At 45.3% G+C, this 18,421-nt stretch overlaps 1 protein-coding gene across 2 annotated transcripts in view; it reads right to left on the bottom strand.

The window, feature by feature from the left end:
* The window catches only part of PIGN (phosphatidylinositol glycan anchor biosynthesis class N), a 988,499-nt gene that overhangs the window by 13,470 nt on the left and 956,608 nt on the right, over positions 1 to 18,421 (bottom strand). For both annotated transcript variants that reach the window (XM_069219499.1, XM_069219500.1), the window contains one exon: positions 2,524 to 2,576. In XM_069219499.1, coding sequence (XP_069075600.1) covers positions 2,524 to 2,576 — 53 coding nt within the window. The remainder of the gene's footprint in view (positions 1 to 2,523; positions 2,577 to 18,421) is intronic.

The raw sequence follows: 18,421 nt of genomic DNA, 5'->3' as shown, positions 1-18,421 counted from the left end.
ACATAGAAATAACACACATGCAGTGCACACCTCTGTATCTGCTGTGTATTATGCCATTCACAGGCACACATACACTCTTAGCACTTGTATAACACATTTGGACTGCACAGCACTACACACCAAACCGATGTAGGCCAAAGGTGAGTTAAGCACACAGCGCCAGAACTTAAAATAAATGAGCCTGTAGGCCTCATTCTAATGACACAGGTAAAAAGGCCTGTTCACTTTAACTGATCACTGCACAGTATGTTGCCACCACCGCACTCATGCTGCTTAATTCCTGGCAAAGGTAGTAGCCTTTCAACACTATCAGGGTAGCACTTTGGGCACCCCTTCCGGTCCAAAAAGACTGTCAATCAGTGAGACAGATGATCCGTGTTTGCCCATGAAAACAAAAATGAGCATTGCCGATCCAGACATCATTACAGTTTGGGGCAGTCAGGGCAGAGGTATTCACCCATCAACATGCAATCCTATCCTAATTGTGCCTATAAATCTATGAGTGGTTTAATGTAAAGATACTGAGTCTATGATCTGGATGAAGTATGGTCTAGCAGTAGATAAACATGCATGCCAGATTGATACTAGGATTAACCTGCCTTTACCTCTTGCTTGACGAGAAGCACTTATTAAAAGGTAGTACTCCCCCAGTTTTTATATTCATTCACAATCATATATCACCCACTACACAAGATTGTTTTACAGACACTGAGAATACTGTTGATTAGACTGATTTAGGCTGATAAACCAGAGTATGCTAGGAGGTCATGACGAGAAGTTTGGAACTGAAATGCCAGATCTAGAAACATTATTTGGAAGAATAATGTCACTTTGTGAGGTACTGATATCATCCACATGCCACATTACCCTTCCTTGTTTTTGGGAAAAAGCAAACAGAGAGTACTTCACCAGTCTCCCTGCTACCAAATGACTCTACCGAGACTCAGTGAGGAGCTAGTCATGGTAGCCATCATGTGCTGGGCCTGGAGGACTACGTGCTAAAAGGCCAGAATCTCATCACTATTTTCACTGGCTAACCAGTTAGCTTAGAACTCGCTCCTAACACTTACTAAAGAAAAGGGGAGTGATGCTGAAGCTGTTTGGGGACGGATTGACTACACACAGAAGATAAATTCCTAACACTACAGTAATGTAAAAATATACATGATACCACAAATTAGATGTGCTTAGTTATATCAGACTGAGAGACACCGTTCCTGAGGTGATACCACGGTCCCGTGAGGACCCACCGGAATATGTCCCACTAGCCGAGATAATCAGATCCGTCCACTCTAGAAAGATATATGCAGTTATATCCACATTGAAGGTGGCCGGTCTCAATCGTAGCAGACACGCTTGGGATCTAGCTACAGTGTCCAACATTACAGATGCTAAATCGGTTTATTTCTGTATTCATACTAAACAATATCCATAAACTAAAAACGTAAGCTACTTCACTTTAAGATTTTACACAGAGCTTACGTTACTCCTGAACAACAACACAAGATAGATTTGTTTAGGCCTCATCATTGTCCAGTGTGTCATGCAGATAAAGCACGGTTAATACATTTACCCTGGTTCTGCCTGCCAGTTCTCAATTTCTGGTGTGATATAGTCATCATTATATCTACAACGGATGGCAGTAGAGTGGAGCTGTTTTAAGCTTATTCCATATGATGTTCGACGTTTCATGGCGCACGCACTGTCAATGGCCATGTGCAGAGTTGGCATTCATTGGCACATACTTGCTGCACCCATAGGGAATTGGCTAAAGGGTTTGCCTATATGCAATGATCGATCACAGGCATACACTACGCTACATTCCCATACTATTAGAATCCACTCAGCACATACGTGACATCAATGACCATAGCCAGCCCACACTTCCATACAGACAGCGGACCCACAGGTGATGTGCACCCTTATGGTCATGTAATGGAGGACAAGACCGGCCAAGAGGTCTGCAGAGATACCTCTCCTCACCTTGCTTATACAGATGTAGACTATTACAAATGAACACGTTTTGCTGAATGATACTGCTCGATTTATAGCAACAGAATATATAACGCTGGAGTTCACTATGTTATGTATTTCTGTAAGCGGATTTGCAATTGTGTACCTTGTGAGGGGAGCGAAATGTTTTGCACTGTAATTACTAAATATAGCCAACCACACACTGGTACGATGTATTCCTACTGTTTGTGTCGTAAGATGTAAAAAATCAATACATTAAAAAAAAATCTGTGTGCATAATACACGTACACAGACACATCCAACCCCAAACGGCATCCCACTAGTGTGATATTTTACTTATGTTTTCAAGTTTATGAAGGTCAGGGAACCAGGGCACTCCCTAAAGAAAGACCTCTGTTGCACAGAACATTCTTCAAATCAGACATGCCTTTTGTATCGTCTTATGAGATTCGCAAGAACGTCAAAAGTACTCGTGCACATATTTACCAAGTTCGATAACATCTTTAATAAGCAAGGACTGACGACAGACGAGGAGATGACGCACTGTACCTTGTTCCAATGTCCAACCAGCTACCGTAGTCTTTAACCAGAAAGAAGAAATGCTGTAAAACAAAATAAAGATGGCCAATTAACAAACCCTGCATAACAGCTACGTATAACCTGACACTAAAACAAACGTTGACTTTGGTTTAAGGCAGCTTTTGAAAAGTTCAGGAGTAATCGAGGAAGGATGATTAGAGTATACGCTGTGAAACTGATAAAATGTACGATGATTCTCAGAAGAACATTTCTCAAGGGTAAAGAAATGAAAACTGTTGTGGAATCAGGATAACATAAGATGCAAAATGATTTACTTAAAATGACAAGAAAGAAGCAGAGTCAGCTGCTGCATGGAGGTAACAGCTGAGCCATGAAAAACGCTGAATACCTTTGAGACTTCATAAGATGATGAATATTTTCTAAAGAGACACCGTCGTTCTAGCTCTGAGATCAAATGTCCAAAAATGTAAAAGATGCTTAAATGATAACAAGCTCAAACTGTAAACCGTTACTATTGTCATTACCACATTCATTCTTTACATCTAACTACGTAAACAATGCAATTTACAGCTATGTATTTAAGTCAAGCAAGCACTGTTTTCGTTATTTTTACTATTATTACTAGATTTTAAATGCGAAGAGTGGAGCAACATGGACTAGGCTGGAAATCATATATCCAAACAAGCATTGAGAAAGCTATTAGGTCTCACCAGAGCTATTTGCTTTGGCAATGTGTTTTATCCACGTGTGCACCACTGTGGCTGCTGTTCAGCATGAATAAAAGTTAGTTGTGTGGCGTGTCGTAGAGTGGAGTGGAATATCATGGGGTGGATTAGTTTGAGTAGAGAGTCGTAGATTGGAGTAGGGTGAGTATAGTTGCGGAGAGGAGCGCAGAGTTCAGTGGTTCATTGACAGAAAGTGTCATAGAGTGCAGTGTCGTAGAGTGGGGTGGAGTGGGGTGAGGAGCGGCATATTAGGGTGGGGTGGATTGAGGAAGTGGGATGGACTTGATTGGGGTACAGTGCAGTGGACTGGAGTAGAGTGGGGTGGATTTGAGTAGGGTGGATTACATTGGAGTGAGGTCGGTAGCCTGAAGTGGGTTGATTGGATTCGTATGGGTGGATTAGATTGAAGTGCCTGGACTGGTGTGAGGTGGATTTGGGTGGAGTGGGGTGGATTGGAGTTGAGGGGTTTGGAGTGGGGTGAATTGGAGTGAGCGGAGTGGGGTGAAGTGGGCTGGATTGGATTTAAGTGGGGTGGATTGTGGTGGGGTGGATAGGATTGGGTGGGGTGGGTGGACTGGACTGGGTTGGGGTGGATTGGATTAGATGGGGTGAATTGGATTGGAGAGGAATTAATTGGACTGGGAGGGGTGGATTGGATTGGAGTGGGTGGAATGGAGTCGGTGCATTGGAGTGCGGTGGTATGGAGAGGGGTGGATTGGGGTGGGGTTTGTTGGACTGGAGTAGGGTGGATTGTGGTGGATTGGACTGTATTGTAGTAGGGTGGATTGGACTGGAGTTGGATGAATTTGATTGGAGTGGTGTGGATTGGAGTGGACTGGACTGATTGGTGTGGGGTGGACTGGACTGAGATGGACTGGATTAGGGTGGGGTGGACTGGACTGGGGTATCATCACAAACAAAGAAGCAGAACCGGAATTTTAGGAACATGTGCCAGTAACGTGTTTGCCAGGCTGTGACCAGATGTTTGTAGTGCAAGCAGGTGGGAAAGGTACAAATGGGAATATGCAGGGGGCCCTTCAGGTATTGTGTTGGGGATTCAGGTTAGATGAAAGTGTTTCACAGTACTCCCCAGTTTCCACAGCCTTCATTCTAGGCCATGGAGTTATTGTGAGAGACTGCAAGTATCTCCAAAAAACATGTACACCTGTCCTTCATCCATTACCAGCCTGGAGTTCAGAGGAACCTTGCAGTATACACAGGCTCCACACTAACTTCTCAACCAGTAGGCAAGGCAGGCACTTCGCATAGCGAGATGGACCCAGGCCCAGGGCGCCAATCTTCAGAGGGGCACAAGGAGCTGACAATTATTCAGACTAAATCTATTTAAATAATTTCTTCTACACCTGCCACAGCTACGCCCTCAATATCCCACTAGTATTCGCATGGTGCTTGTGCTCAGCTGTGTTCATGTGTGTGATGCTATTAATTGTGTTTGACCAATGACTTTGTGTTTCACCATTGCGCATATTAGTTGCTCAATGTTCACCAATAACACATTATATGTTTTGTTCAGTTTAGCTGCCTATTGGCTTTGACATGACATTAGACATTACATTCTGTATTCAGGTCAGCTGCCTATTGGCTTTAACATGGCTTTAGCCCTACATTTTGTATTCAGTTCAGCTGCCTATTTGCTTTGACATGGCATTAGACATTACATTCTGTATTCAGTTTAGCTGCCTATTGGCTTTGACATGGCATTAGACATTACATTCTGTATTCAGTTTAGCTGCCTATTGGCTTTGACATGACATTAGACATTACATTTGAAATTTAGGTTAGCTGCCTATTGGCTTTAACATGGGGTTAGACATTGCAGTTGAGACATTCCAGATGAGCTGTGTTTTTCCACAAGATAGACCAAGCTGTGTGTTTCACACCAGACTATAGCTGATAAGAGCACATAGATTTTGTGTTTACCTCTCAATCCAGTCTGAGAACGAGTGAGGCTCTCTGAGAATTGGCCACTCTCCAAGTTTCTTCGGTTCTCACACTGAGTTTGCTTTTAAGGATGACTCTGGACTACAGCAAGGGTAGATTGAATCTGCTTGACTTCAGACAGGAACAGACGCCAGTTGCCTGACTCCCGTTTGGGTAGAAAATCTCTTTCTCGCAGTTGATCGGAGTCATCAACTTGCCGACCCCAGAAAGATGAAGCTGAATATAGGCCCTACAGCCTTGCCCCTACGGTGATGAATTTTGACTTTTATGCTTTGCTTTGAAGTTATGCTATAATATAATCACATGTATTTGCTGTGTACATTGCAACTGAGAAGTACTTTGATATATTTTGCTTTCATTGCTGCGACTACTTTTGAACGTGTGCGTCCAATCTACTAATTTCGTCTCTCAAGAACCTTGCGCTGAAGTAATAATAACAATAAATGTCTTCTTTAAACTAAGAAGTGCATTCCAGAGAGGTTCTGTAAGCTCGGTTATGAGATAGGAGCAGGAAAGCAGAACATTTTGGCGTGAGTCAGCAGTCTGGGAGTCAAATTGGAGATTTCGAAGTGCACGATTTAAAAGTGTAATTGTTTTTTTTTAGTGTTTAGAGAATTAAAGAAGCACGGCAGACCATGTTTGAAAATGCGTGTGAAGTTAAACTGCCTTATGGTGCTGTGAGAAACATGTTTTCTTGTTTATCAGGACTGTGTGAGTCTTCGGATGAGTGCTGTGATAAAGCATATTTAGAAAATGTGCCTTTTGAAATAAATGATGTTACTTTTGTTCTTGACAGAAGGGTTTGGATACTTTTATCTGCTTACAGAAAAATGCAGGAGAGATGTAGGCAGTTAGAACATGAAAACAAGAATTTACATGAGCAAATTAGCCAGAACACATTAATGCAAGATAATGCTGAAATCTATAAAACTGCTGTTTTAGAAGAATCTGGCTTTTCCCATTCCAGTAATGAGGGGGTTAAAATAGCTGTGGGCCAGTCTGAGCCTCCGTGTGAGCAGAGCATAGAGCAAAACACCCCACAGTTTTTGGCAGTTAAAGATCATTCCTTAACAGATAACACTGAGAACAGAGCTCAGAATGTTACTTACCGACCGCTTCTGCAAAGAAAAATTAATTCGGACATGGCAGGAGTATTGTCGCAAAATGTGCAGTTGCTGGCACAAGTAAAACAAAAGACTTTAGAGTTTCTTACTGTTTGCACTAAGCAAAAGACACAGAGTTTCATGAGCTTGTTTGATTTTTGGAAACAGTATAGCCCTCATCTGAGTGAAATTTTAACATCTTGGTATAAAGTAACTAGGATAAAATATAAGCAGCTGCGTGCTTCTGATTTGGCAAATGAAATAATTCAGACTTTAGGTTTCTGCGCAGTGCAAGAGGGAAACACTGATTTACATGTAAATCAGGAACAGGAGAGAACAAGAGTGCCCCTGGAACTTTGGAGTAAGCTTGTGACTTGTTATCAGTGGGTGATGAGTTCACCTAAATCTCACAGTTTAGGACAGGCACAGGAAGCTAGTATCATACACTTGATCTGGTAGATGCAAGACAGGGATAGAGGCACTGCAGCCCTACATGAACTGGTGTCACAAGCCCCTTTTCAGGATGTGGAGAGGGTGCAGAGAGTACCACAGGTAAAAGAGTCACCAGTGAAATTGAGTGCACCATTTGAATTCATGTCCCATGAGGATAAAAAGCATGTTTGTTTGATTATTTATTCAGATTTGTACAATGTGTGTCAGACTTTAAAGCAAGAGCTGCTTGAGATGTGTCATTTTTACACTGATTATTGGTTCACTGCCAATGGCTTAGCCGTTTGGTTTTCCACATGGCTTGTACCTAACTGGTTCAATTCCCTTGCAGATGTTAAAGAGAAAAGTACAGAATTGTCCACCCAGAATTCTGACTTAGTGGGGATGGCTACGTGGGTACACCAGAAATGTGGACATCTGGGAGAAAAAGCCACTTACAGGTGGGCAGAGATGAGAGGGATGCACATTCCCCTAGATTTGATAAAAACTGCAGCACGCACAAGAGAGATCTGTCCCACAAACAGTCAAAGATCAGTGGGAGAGAGGAGAGTTACCAGGACAGATATGGCAAATTGATCAGGTTTTAGGGCAAGTGATTGCTGCAGATTACCAAGGAGAAATTAAAATTGTGCTGATAACTAGAAAATAATTTGATTCATTCATACAAATTGGAGACAGAATGGCCCAACTTGTCAAAAGTGCAGTGAATGGAGGTTTGGTAAAGAATGAGTCTGCCCCAGCCCTTCTGACAGTGCAAGGAAAGGGAAGGTGTGGTGCAGCAGATAAAAACCTCTGTGCTGAGGTGTGGGTTGAAGACCCAAGGGACCCTCCAGAACCTGCGGAAATTATAACAAAGGGCCCCAAAAACGTCCTGCTGATTATAAAACAGGGAAAGGAAGAGGAAGGGCACATTTCAGATGACAAATGTTATTTGCAAGAAAAGTCATACTTTTTTCTTTTGCAGATCCTACCACGTTTCGCCACTGACCATGAGTGTGCTGTGTGGTCTCCCTTCGGGTGTGTGCGTGTGGGGTCGGGGAAGGGACCGAACCCCCAAACTGAACCTGATTGAGTAAAGTACAAACCCCATGGATCCATTTTGCGCAACTGGCGCCTTCAGTTCAAGTTCAACTTATTTGATTACGTTCTTCCACTGGAACTAAGCAACCTTATCAGTTAACTGTCTGTGTTTTTTCGTATGGAACTCTGACTTTCACTTACATTCCAGCAAACCTTTCAAGTGGACCGTGTATCTTTACATGAGTAGAAATCACGCTACATCAAATTGCTATTTTAGAGACACTATTATCTCAATCAGAGTATATAACTTTCAGTCTTCTCTGTGTAGATGTATCTGATGTGAAAGGTTATGAGGTCAATATGTTAATCCACTTCCATTGCTTTACAGTGATTGCTTTTATTATTCAAATCTGATTTGCTTATAATGTTTTTTTTGTGTTGATGTTTTTGTTTTTTTGTTTTTGTTTGAAATAAGAGGTATGTAAACAAAAATTAATTGGTCATAGGGTGGAATGTGATGCTATTAATTGTGTTTGACCAATGACTTTGTGTTTCACCATTGCGCATATTAGTTGCTCAATGTTCACCAGTAGCACATTATGGGGGTTATTCCAACTTTGGAGGAAGTGGTAATCCGTCCCAAAAGTGACGGTAAAGTGACGGATATACCACCAGCCGTATTACAAGTCCATTATATCCTATGGAACTCGTAATACGGCTGGTGGTAAATCCGTCACATTTGGGACGGATTACCACCTCCTCCAAAGTTGGAATAACCCCCTATATGTTTTGTTCAGTTTAGCTGCCTATTGGCTTTGACATGGCATTAGCCATTACATTCTGTATTCAGGTCAGTTGCCTATTGGCTTTAACATGGCATTAGCCATTACATTTTGTATTCAGTTCAGCTGCCTATTGGCTTTGACATGGCATTAGACATTACATTCTGTATTCAGTTTAGCTGCCTATTGGCTTTGATATGACATTAGACATTACATTTGAAATTTAGGTTAGCTGCCTATTGGCTTTAACGTGGGGTTAGACATTGCAGTTGAGACATTGCAGATGAGCTGTGTTTTTCAAAGCTGTGCTTTTCCACAAGATAGACCAAGCTGTGTGTTTCACACCAGACTATAGCTGATAAGAGCACGTAGATTTTGTGTTTACCTCTCAATCCAGTCTGAGAACGAGTGAGGCTCTCGGAGAATTAGCCTCTCTCCAAGTTTCTTCAGTTCTCACTCTGAGTTTGCTTTTAAGGATGACTCTGGACTACAGCAGGTGTAGATTGAATCTGCTTGACTTCAGACAGGAACAGAGACGTCAGTAGCCTGTCTCCCGTTTGGGTAGAAAATCTCTTTCTCGCAGTTGACCCGAGTCATCAACTTGCAGACCCCAGAAAGATGAAGCTGAAAATAGGCCCTACAGCCTTGCCCCTACGGTGATGAATTTTGACTTTTATGCTTTGCAGTTATGCTTTAATATATAATCACATGTATTTGCTATGTACATTGCAACTGAGAAGTACTTTGATATATTTTGCTTTTATTGCTGCGACTACTTTTGAACGTGTGCTTCCAATCTACTAATTGAGTCTCTCAAGAACCTCGTGGTGAAGAAATAATAACAATAAATGTCTTCTTTAAACTCAGAAGTGCATTCCAGTGAGGTTCTGTAAGCTCGGTTATGAGATAAGAGCAGGAAAGCAGAACAATGTGAACCCCCCTCCACCCATATATCAGCAACCCAATAGCCTCAACAACAACTTGGCTTTGTTCTGAGTAAACAGGTAAGTCGAGGAAGGTGCTGAGATGCCAGCGCCCTATGGCTAGTCACCGCTCAAGGCAACTACACAGCGACTGACACATGAACACAAAATGGGCCTCCTTGCTGCCTCACTACATTCACGTGAAGCAGCAAGGGGGGCAAATTTAATTTAGCTTCCGGCACCACTGGAGTAAGGGCTGGCCTTGCAAGGGGTCTTGCTTTTGCTCGATTTAGAGCTATTGGTGTTGTAAATTCCTACGTTTCTTGCCACATAAATTGAAAAGGAAGAGTAAAAACAGTTGAAATAAGTGAGCCAATTCAAAGTGCCACAGCTGCCAAGAGCATAAGCGCGAAGGAGAGACACAAAAGAAAAAAGAAGTTTGCTTGCAGTCAAACGTATTGGCAAACATGCAACTATCCATGTAACACAGTCGGTGTCCAAGACGGTAACAAAACCGCCCCAAGGAGGGACAGACATAAAGCACTTACTAATTATAACAAAGGATTTTTGAAAGGCAAGCCAACGAACGAGTGAATGTGATGGGCGTGTGGTTAAAAGCCCACAAGACTTACAACAGGTCAAAGAACTTGCGCGCTCGACCTATAAAGGAGAAAACGTCTTCGGACAAGGGAGTTTCCTATTATAATGAACCGCTAACAATGATGAGACAAAACTGCAACAAGTTGTACATCATGCCCAAAACTTTAACTCAAACATAATAAGGAATCATGGAAACTTTGTTCAGACTAGAGCACACACTGGAAGTTACTCATGACTATTTGTTCATCTTCTTACTTCTAAAAATCCCTGCTTCATTGATGTGCAAACAAAAAACAGAAAATACCAATGCTGTTTGAAAGTTTGTTCTCAGACTTTTGCTAGGAGTTGAGATGTCAGCCTGTCACTCGCTATTTTATTGCCACCATAACACACTCATATTTCAAAGTATGTATACTGAAGTGCCTTGTGAGGTTCAAACATGCCATGTGCTTTGGGACATCTTACAGAATGTGCAGATAAGGGGCTTAGGTTATGTTGCTGTGAATGCTGAATCCATAATGATGCTCTTTGTAATGTTCAGAAAACTGGTGCGGGATTAAAGTAAACTGACTCAGTTGAGGAGTAACTTGTTTAAGTATCAGCACAACGTTTCTGTTAAAAAGCCTACGTTCAGTTGTACTGCTCAGACACAAGAAACATAATGGAGTTTAAAAAAAGAAAACAAATTTCTACTTCATAGTCCTAAGTAAGGGGGAATGGTAAACTTACAAAACACCCGCTTGGAATGTACAAAACAAGCAAAAGGAGTGAGCCCAATATCATATCATTTGGATCGGCGTTGGTTCTCTCCCCAAGAAAACAAAATGAAAAAACAGGGTGAAAAGATGCATTTTGCAGCACAATTTCCACATAGAGGGGTTAAAAAATCAGAGGTTCTTACGCAGAACTAATGACATACATCCAATACTTGCACAATGTGCTATCCAAGCTTAATCCTCCTCGGGAGTTCTTCCGGTTTACCAAAACAGAGAAAACTTTGAAAACAATTGTGGCAAAACAGTTCATTATTTTTTCAGTACAACTTTCCGAAAAAAGGTCACAGAGCTATATGCAAAGCCATTAGAAAAATCAAATTCTGCAAGCATGGCGCTTTGTGCCTAGATATCAGTTTGCTGCAAACAAACCATCATTTGATGTATTCTTTGCAAAAATTTTCAAAAACAGAATTTTGTTTCTATCGCAAATGGACCATAAGCAATTAAAATTGCTACACATGGAGGAGCAATTCGACACCAGTTCTCAACTAATGGAACTGGTCACATTCAGCAGTTTATGTACAAGTTATTTACCTTCGGTAACGAAATATCTGGTAGTGACATATTCTATTTGCAGATTCCTTACCCTAGAATTTTCCCCTAGGCGTCAGACTGGAGCCAGAGATTTTTTCTTCGAGCAATACCCTTGTGCATCGGTAGGTGGCGTTGTCGACTCTGCAGGTGTTGTTGGCATCGTAGTTGCAGTGATTACGTCGGGAGTAGTACATAGACGCCACTTCAGCGCAGTGAAGAACACTAGGATTGGTGCACCAAAGCTAAGGACCTGAAGGAGGAATCCCTGTCCCTAGAAATCAGTTTGCAAGCGGGGAGGATGAAAGGGAACACCTGAGAGGGAATCAGGTGTGACTTTGGCACCTTGATAGCAAACCCCAGGGTGTGCAGGAGGCTCGGGGTACTCTGAAGGTGGGAGATGACTTTCTGGGGTTAATCCACCTTCAACAGCCAGTTGTCGAGGTAGGGGAAGACAGAGATTCCTAACCTGCGCAGATGAGCTGCAACCACCACCATCACTTTCGTGAACATCCAAGGGGCACTGCTAAGGACGAAGGGGAGCACGGTAAACTGGTAGTGCTCATGAACTACCACAAATCACGGGTAACGTCTGTGGGCGGGCAGGATGGGAATGTGGAAATAAGCATCCTGCAAGTCCAATGCTACCATCCAGTCTCGTGGGTCTAAGGCAGACAGGACCTGAGCCAGGATGAGCATTTTGAATTTCTCCTTCCTGAGGAAGTAATTGAGGTCCCAAAATTCTAGGCTAGGATGTAAGCCCTTGTCCTTTTCCGGCACCAGAAAGTAGCGGGAATAATAACCACGACCTACTCCTGGCACAGGAACCTTCTCTATGGCTCCCTTGGCCAAGAGAGCCGCGACTTCCTGGCAGAGAAGTGCCAAATGATCCTCCGGAAGATGGCTGACTGTCAGAGGCATGGCAAGAGGGGCAGATTCGAAGGGGAGGGAATAGCCCATTCAATCTATCTGCAAAACCCACCTGTCCGTAATGACGGAATCCCAGTGGGGCAGGTGATGGCAAATCCTGCCACCAACTGGATCGGAGTAAGGGGATGGACTAGGAGGGTTTGAAGGCTGCAGGTGGGCAGGGGTGGACTGGGCAGACCTCTGGTCCCCTGTCCCACGGTCACGTGGGATTGCACGTCCCCGGCCACGCAGCAGTTGAACAGCAGGAGTGGCATAGTGGCTGGGTTGGGGACGTGACAGGGAGCCCCTTCTGTGGCCACGAAAGGCGGCTGTTGGGGGCGAGAGGCAGCGGAAAGGCCAAGGGACCTCCAAAGAGATGGGAGCCATCAAAGGGCATGTCCATAAGAGAATGCTGGACATCCCTCGAAGAACCAGAAGTACGCAACCAGGCGTGGCGTTCCAAGGCCACCGTCATAGCAACTGATCTGCCCAGAGAGTCGGTTGTGTCCAGCCCACATCAGATAGTGAACTTCGCTGCATCTCTCCCATCAGTAACAGCTTGGGAGACGGTAGTACGGGCATCTTCCGTTATCTGTGGCAGAACTTGCGTGACCATATTCCACAGAGGGTGGGTAAGACTGGAGGAAGAAAACATCTTCTTCCCAAATTGTTCCAGCTTTTTTGATTCCTTATCTGGGGGTGTGGAAGGGAATGCGCCTGAGGAAGAGGAAGCCTGGATGACGAGACTCTCAGGCGTGGGGTGTTGGGACAGGAATTTAGGGTCGTTCGGGGCAGGCAGATGGTGGCGTGCGATAGTCCTGTTCACAGGAGCCCCTGTATTGGGTTGGACCAAGTAACCAAGAGGACATCAGTGAGGGCTTCACTGAATGGCAGGAGGGGCTCAGATGTGGATGCCACTGGCTGAAGCACCTCCATCAGGAGATTTGACCTGACCTGTACAGTATGCAGTTCAAGGACCTCAGCAGCCCCACTGACAACCATAGCATAAGTTGCTCCCGTTGCCGTAGCCACAGTAGGAGGAAACTGCATCCAGCATCTGGAGAAGTATCCAGGCCACCGGCCTCACCCAATTCCTGTGCCCAGTCCAAAGTAGGGTCATCGTGGTATTCATAAGGGTCCGGGACCCCTCCAATCCTTTCCCGAATCCATACCCATAAGGAAAAGGTCCAAATCTGACGTGGGGTGAGCAGGCCCCATCAAAGACAGAGGCGGCTTCGACCTGCGCCGTTCCGACTCCGAGTCGTCATGGATGAGGATCGGGTCGACATCGATGGTGGGCACCACCGACGTCGGGGGCTTTGACAATCGAACCAGTGCTGGGGAAGGTCTCAGTGGTACGACCGGCACCGGTGCGGATCTGCCAGCAGATCCAGAGGGGACCTCGGTGGCTGCAGCCGAAGCCGCCGGCGAGGAACCCGAAGGCCCCTCAACCGAAACCCCTGGGCCCAAAGGTGCCGTATTGGGGTCGGCTTGCCAAAGGATGAGGTGGATGGCCTCATAAAACTCCTTTCATTGGGCAGGGATCTCTCCGGCTCCCGGAAATTCAGGGAAGCACGGAGCAGACCCAGAAGCAGGTTCTGAAGACGGAGGCCTCGAGGGTCAACGCTCCTCCTACGTCGCATCAGCCGAGCGACGGGGTGAAGTTGAAGGGTGACGGGACCGCTCTGACTTGGAGGAAGAAGAATGGTGGTGGCTCTGCGAAAAGTCTCGAGACCTTTCCCTCGAGCGAGACAGGAACCTACGTGGAGTCGAGCGCCGTGCCGCCATTAGCTTGAGGGACCGCTCCATCAAGGTCTTCGGGTGGATGGGCGGCACTCTGAGCACAACTTCGCCTCGTGGTCGCGCTGCAAGCACCATGAACAGACTCACTGCAGATCCGTCACCGACATCGTGCAGTGACAGTCCTCGCATGGCTTAAAACCGGTCTTTGGGAACATCTTGACACACCCACAAACTCGACAAAACAGTCAAACTCGGTCAAAAAGAGACCAAAGTAGCTCTCTCAGGATCAGCGCGTGGAGCGGAAAGCTGATGCGACGTCTATGTACTACTCCCAACGTCATCACGGCGACTACGACGCCAACAATGTCCACGGAGTCAACCGACGCCATCTACCGACGCACAAGGGTATTGCTCAAAGAAAAAATCTCCGGATCCAGTCTGACACCTGGAGGAAAATTCTAAGGTAAGAAATCTGCAACTAGAAGTCTCTAACAGATTGCTTTAATTGACCACTGAAAAAATTCACAGTGTTGATAAGATAGTTTAAGCACCCTCAGTTGCCGCTGTTAAGGAAAGTATTTTGAATATAGCAGGAATAAAACATGAATGCTTGAATATATTTAGAAGAGGGTAGGTGGAAGAATTTCTTTTTGCCATGATTTTTAGGTCTACCTACAGACGCATACGCTGTGCTGCAAGACGTATTGTTTACAATTCAGTGGGTTTACACCCTCCTCACAGCATACTATTGTTTTTGTTGTCCCTTTCATTTGCAATCTTCCAACTGCTTAGCTCTCGTGGGCTTTCCAGCCTTTCTTTTGTAACCTCAAACCTGAAGCATGGAACAAGTACATGTGTTCTTCCTCATCTTTGTCCTTCATGTTTTTGCAGGGCACTATTTTTTTTTATAAGCTCTTCAGTATTACTCCTAGACATGCAACTTGCTTTCCTACTTTTAACACTGTCATTAGACTTCTTGTTTATGTGGTTTTCACTCTATTTGTTGTCTTTATTGATGCTTTAGTTACTTTAGTTTACCCACAACTGTACTCCACTCTACTCTATGTCACTTTGCACCACTTTAATCCACGCCACTCTATCCTAAGCCATACCGCTCCACTCTGCTTTGTGCCACTCCACTCTGCCCCACTCCACTCTATGCCACACAACTCCACTTCACTCTGTTCTAAGCCACTCCACCCCAGTGTACTCCACTCCATGCCACTCTACCCTAAAGCACTCCACTCTATGCCACTCCACTGTATTCTACACTGCTCTAGGACACCCTACTCTATCTGGCTTCACTCACACAGTGCAGATCTAGGCACTATACACACTCCACACAAACCCACTTCTCTCTACTCCACTCCACACAATGTCACTCTATGGCACTGTATGCCACTATACTCTCAGTGACTCTATGCCACTCCACACCACTCTACTCTATGCCAGTACACTCTACACCACCCTTTGCCACTTCACTCAGTGGTGCTCTACCCAGGAGGCTGGCCTGGTTTGTAGTGGGTACCTAAGGTACTTACACCCTATACCAGGTCCAGTTATCCCTTATTAGTGAAATGTAGGCAGTGTTCTAGCAGCTCAGGCTGTGAAGAGGTAGCTGTAGCAGAGCAGCTTTGGTTGAACTAGGAGACATGCAAAGCTTGTGCAATACCACTATAGTCACACAGTACTTATACACAATAAAAGACAATACTCAGTGTTACCAAAATTAAAGGTACTTAATTTTAGTGACACAAGGCCAAAAATATCTTAGAGACAATACTCCTTCTGGAGGTAAGTATAATACACAATAAATACACTAGTAACCAAAATCAGGTATGTGCACAGTCAGAAAATAGTGCAAACAGTGAAAAAACACAATACATTGCAATAGGCCTAGGGGAAACAAAAAACATATACTAAAAAAGTGGAATGCGAATAACGAATTCCCCCCTAGGTAAGTGTAGTGTGTAGAGGGGTGCTGGCAGTGTAAGAAAACACCAAAGGTAAGTAAAATACCCCACCCCAGAGCCCAGGAAAACAGGAGTAGAGTACAACAAGTTTCCCCAGGACACACTACAAGTTGTGATAAAGGATTTTTCAAGGACCAAGCAAGACTGCAAGAAACCAGCAATGGATTCCTGGACCTGAAGACCTGTGAAGAGAGGAGACCAAGTTCAGAAGTCGCAGAAGAGTCTGGGAAGAACAGGAGCCCCTGTCATCCTGGAAGAAGGTGCAAAAGTGGATTCTCCGGTTGGAAGAAAAGTGTAGAATTGCACCAAAGAAGATAGCTGCGGGTTCCTGCATGATGCACGAGATGTCCCATGTCGAGTCGTTGGATGCAGGTAGTTTTCGGCGCTGGATTCCTCCAACAGGCCTTGGTTCAAGCAAGTTTGCGGTTTGTGTCAAAATGGCGCTGCCCGGGCCCAGGAGGGAGCTGGGGGTCTCAACTCGAACTGAGGAGACAGAGGGGGCTCTCAGCACTTTAGAAAGGCCTCAGAAGACCAGGAGCATCCACAGGAGTCCCGGGACACGGGGACAAAGAAGATGCAAAATGCGGATGTTGTAGCACTACAATGGAAATTCCCACGCCGCTGGAGAACAACTCAGGGAGTTGAGCATCGCAGGATTGAGTGCTGGGGACCTGGGCTACACTGTGCACGAAGGAATCTTGGAAGAAATGTACAGAAGCCCAAGGAGCTGCAGAAGATGCGGTGCAAAACGGTACTGTCGCAGCACGGGGAGGCAGGCTCTTACCTCCACCAAATTTGGACAGCTGGACTTTTGGACAGTCTGGGTCACTTCAGTCCACCACCTGTGTTCCAGGGATCACGCTCGTCGCCAGGAGAGGAGTCCCAGAGTACCAGTTGTCGTCGCAGAAAGGCGTCAGCTGAACGAGGGAAGTGACTACGTCACTCCACGGGAGATTCCTTTGGTTCTTCTGGTGCAGGATGAAGACAAGCAGTCCTCAGAGCGTGCACACCTTGGAAACTGTTGCAAATGCTGGCTAGAGCTGAAGTTGCAGGCTACAGTAGCCTTCCTGGATACTTTGTTGCAGTTACAGCGGTTCCTGGAGCAGTCTGCGGTTGATCCGACGGTCAGAATCTGATGCAGAGGAGTCCTGGGAGAGTCTTGCAAACCGAATCTGAGGAAACACCCAGAGGAGAGACCCTAAATAACCCTGAGGGGGGGGGGAATGGGTATCTACCCAGGTATGCACCTATCAGGAGGAGTCTCTGAAGTCACCTGCTAGCACTGGCCACTCAGAGGCCTCCAGAGGGTCCCCACACCTTAGAATCCAAGATGGCTAATGCCAGGGACACTCTGGAGGAACTCTGGGCACCACTCCTGGGGTGGTGTTGGACAGGAGAGTGGTCACTCCCCTTTCTTTTGTCCAGTTTTGCGCCAGAGCAAGGACTGGGGGTCCCTGAACAGGTGTAGACTGGCTTATTCAAGGTAGGGCACAGTTTCTACCCTTCAAAGCATTTCCAGAGGCTCTGGGAGGCTACCCCTCACAAGCCTGTGACACCTATTTCCAAAGGGAGAGGGTGTAACACCCTCCTCCAAAGGAAATGCATTGTTTTGCCTTGCTGGGATTGAGCTGCTCAGTTCCCAGGAGGGCAGAAACCTGCCTCTGAGGTGGCAGCAGCTCGGGCTACAGTGGAAACCTCAGGGAGCTGGTTTGGCAGTACTGGGGGTCGATGGTGGAGCCCCCAGGGTGAATAGGATTGGCCCCACACTACCAGATTTGGATTGGTCAATTCCATGATCCTAGACACCTCACATGGCCATATTCGGAGTTACAATTGTGAAGCTACATATATGTATTGACATATATGTAGTGCACGCTTATAATGGTATCCCCGCACTCACAAAGTCCGGGGAATTGGCCCTAGACAATGTGGGGGCACCTTTGCTAGTGCAGGGGTGCCCTCACTCACAGTAACTTTGCACCCAGCCTTCAGTAAATTAAGGTTGGACATATAGGTGACTTATAAGTTACTTAAGTGCAGTGAAAATGGCTGCGAAATAGTGTGTGCACTATTTCACTAAGGGTGCAGTGGCAGTCCCGAAGAAAGGTTTGTCTCAGCTCCTTATGGGTGGCAAAAGAAATGCTGCAGCCCATGAGGATCTCCTGGAACCCCAATGCCCTGGTGTCAGAGGCTGGCCTGGTTTGTTGTGGGTACCTTGGATACTTACACCTTATACCAGTCCAGTTATCCCTTATTATTGAAGTAGCAGTGTTCTAGCAGCTTAGGCTGATAGAGGTAGCTATAGCAGCGAAGCTTAGGCTGAGCTAGGAGACATGCAAAGTTCATGCAATACCACTTATACAGTAGTTACACAATACTTATACATAAGTAAAGACAATACTCAGTGTTA

Source organism: Pleurodeles waltl, chromosome 2_2 (genome assembly GCF_031143425.1).
Source record: "Pleurodeles waltl isolate 20211129_DDA chromosome 2_2, aPleWal1.hap1.20221129, whole genome shotgun sequence".
Lineage (NCBI taxonomy): Eukaryota > Metazoa > Chordata > Amphibia > Caudata > Salamandridae > Pleurodeles > Pleurodeles waltl.
Note: the sequence above shows the minus strand (reverse complement) of the source record. Positions and strands in the feature narration are given on the sequence as shown.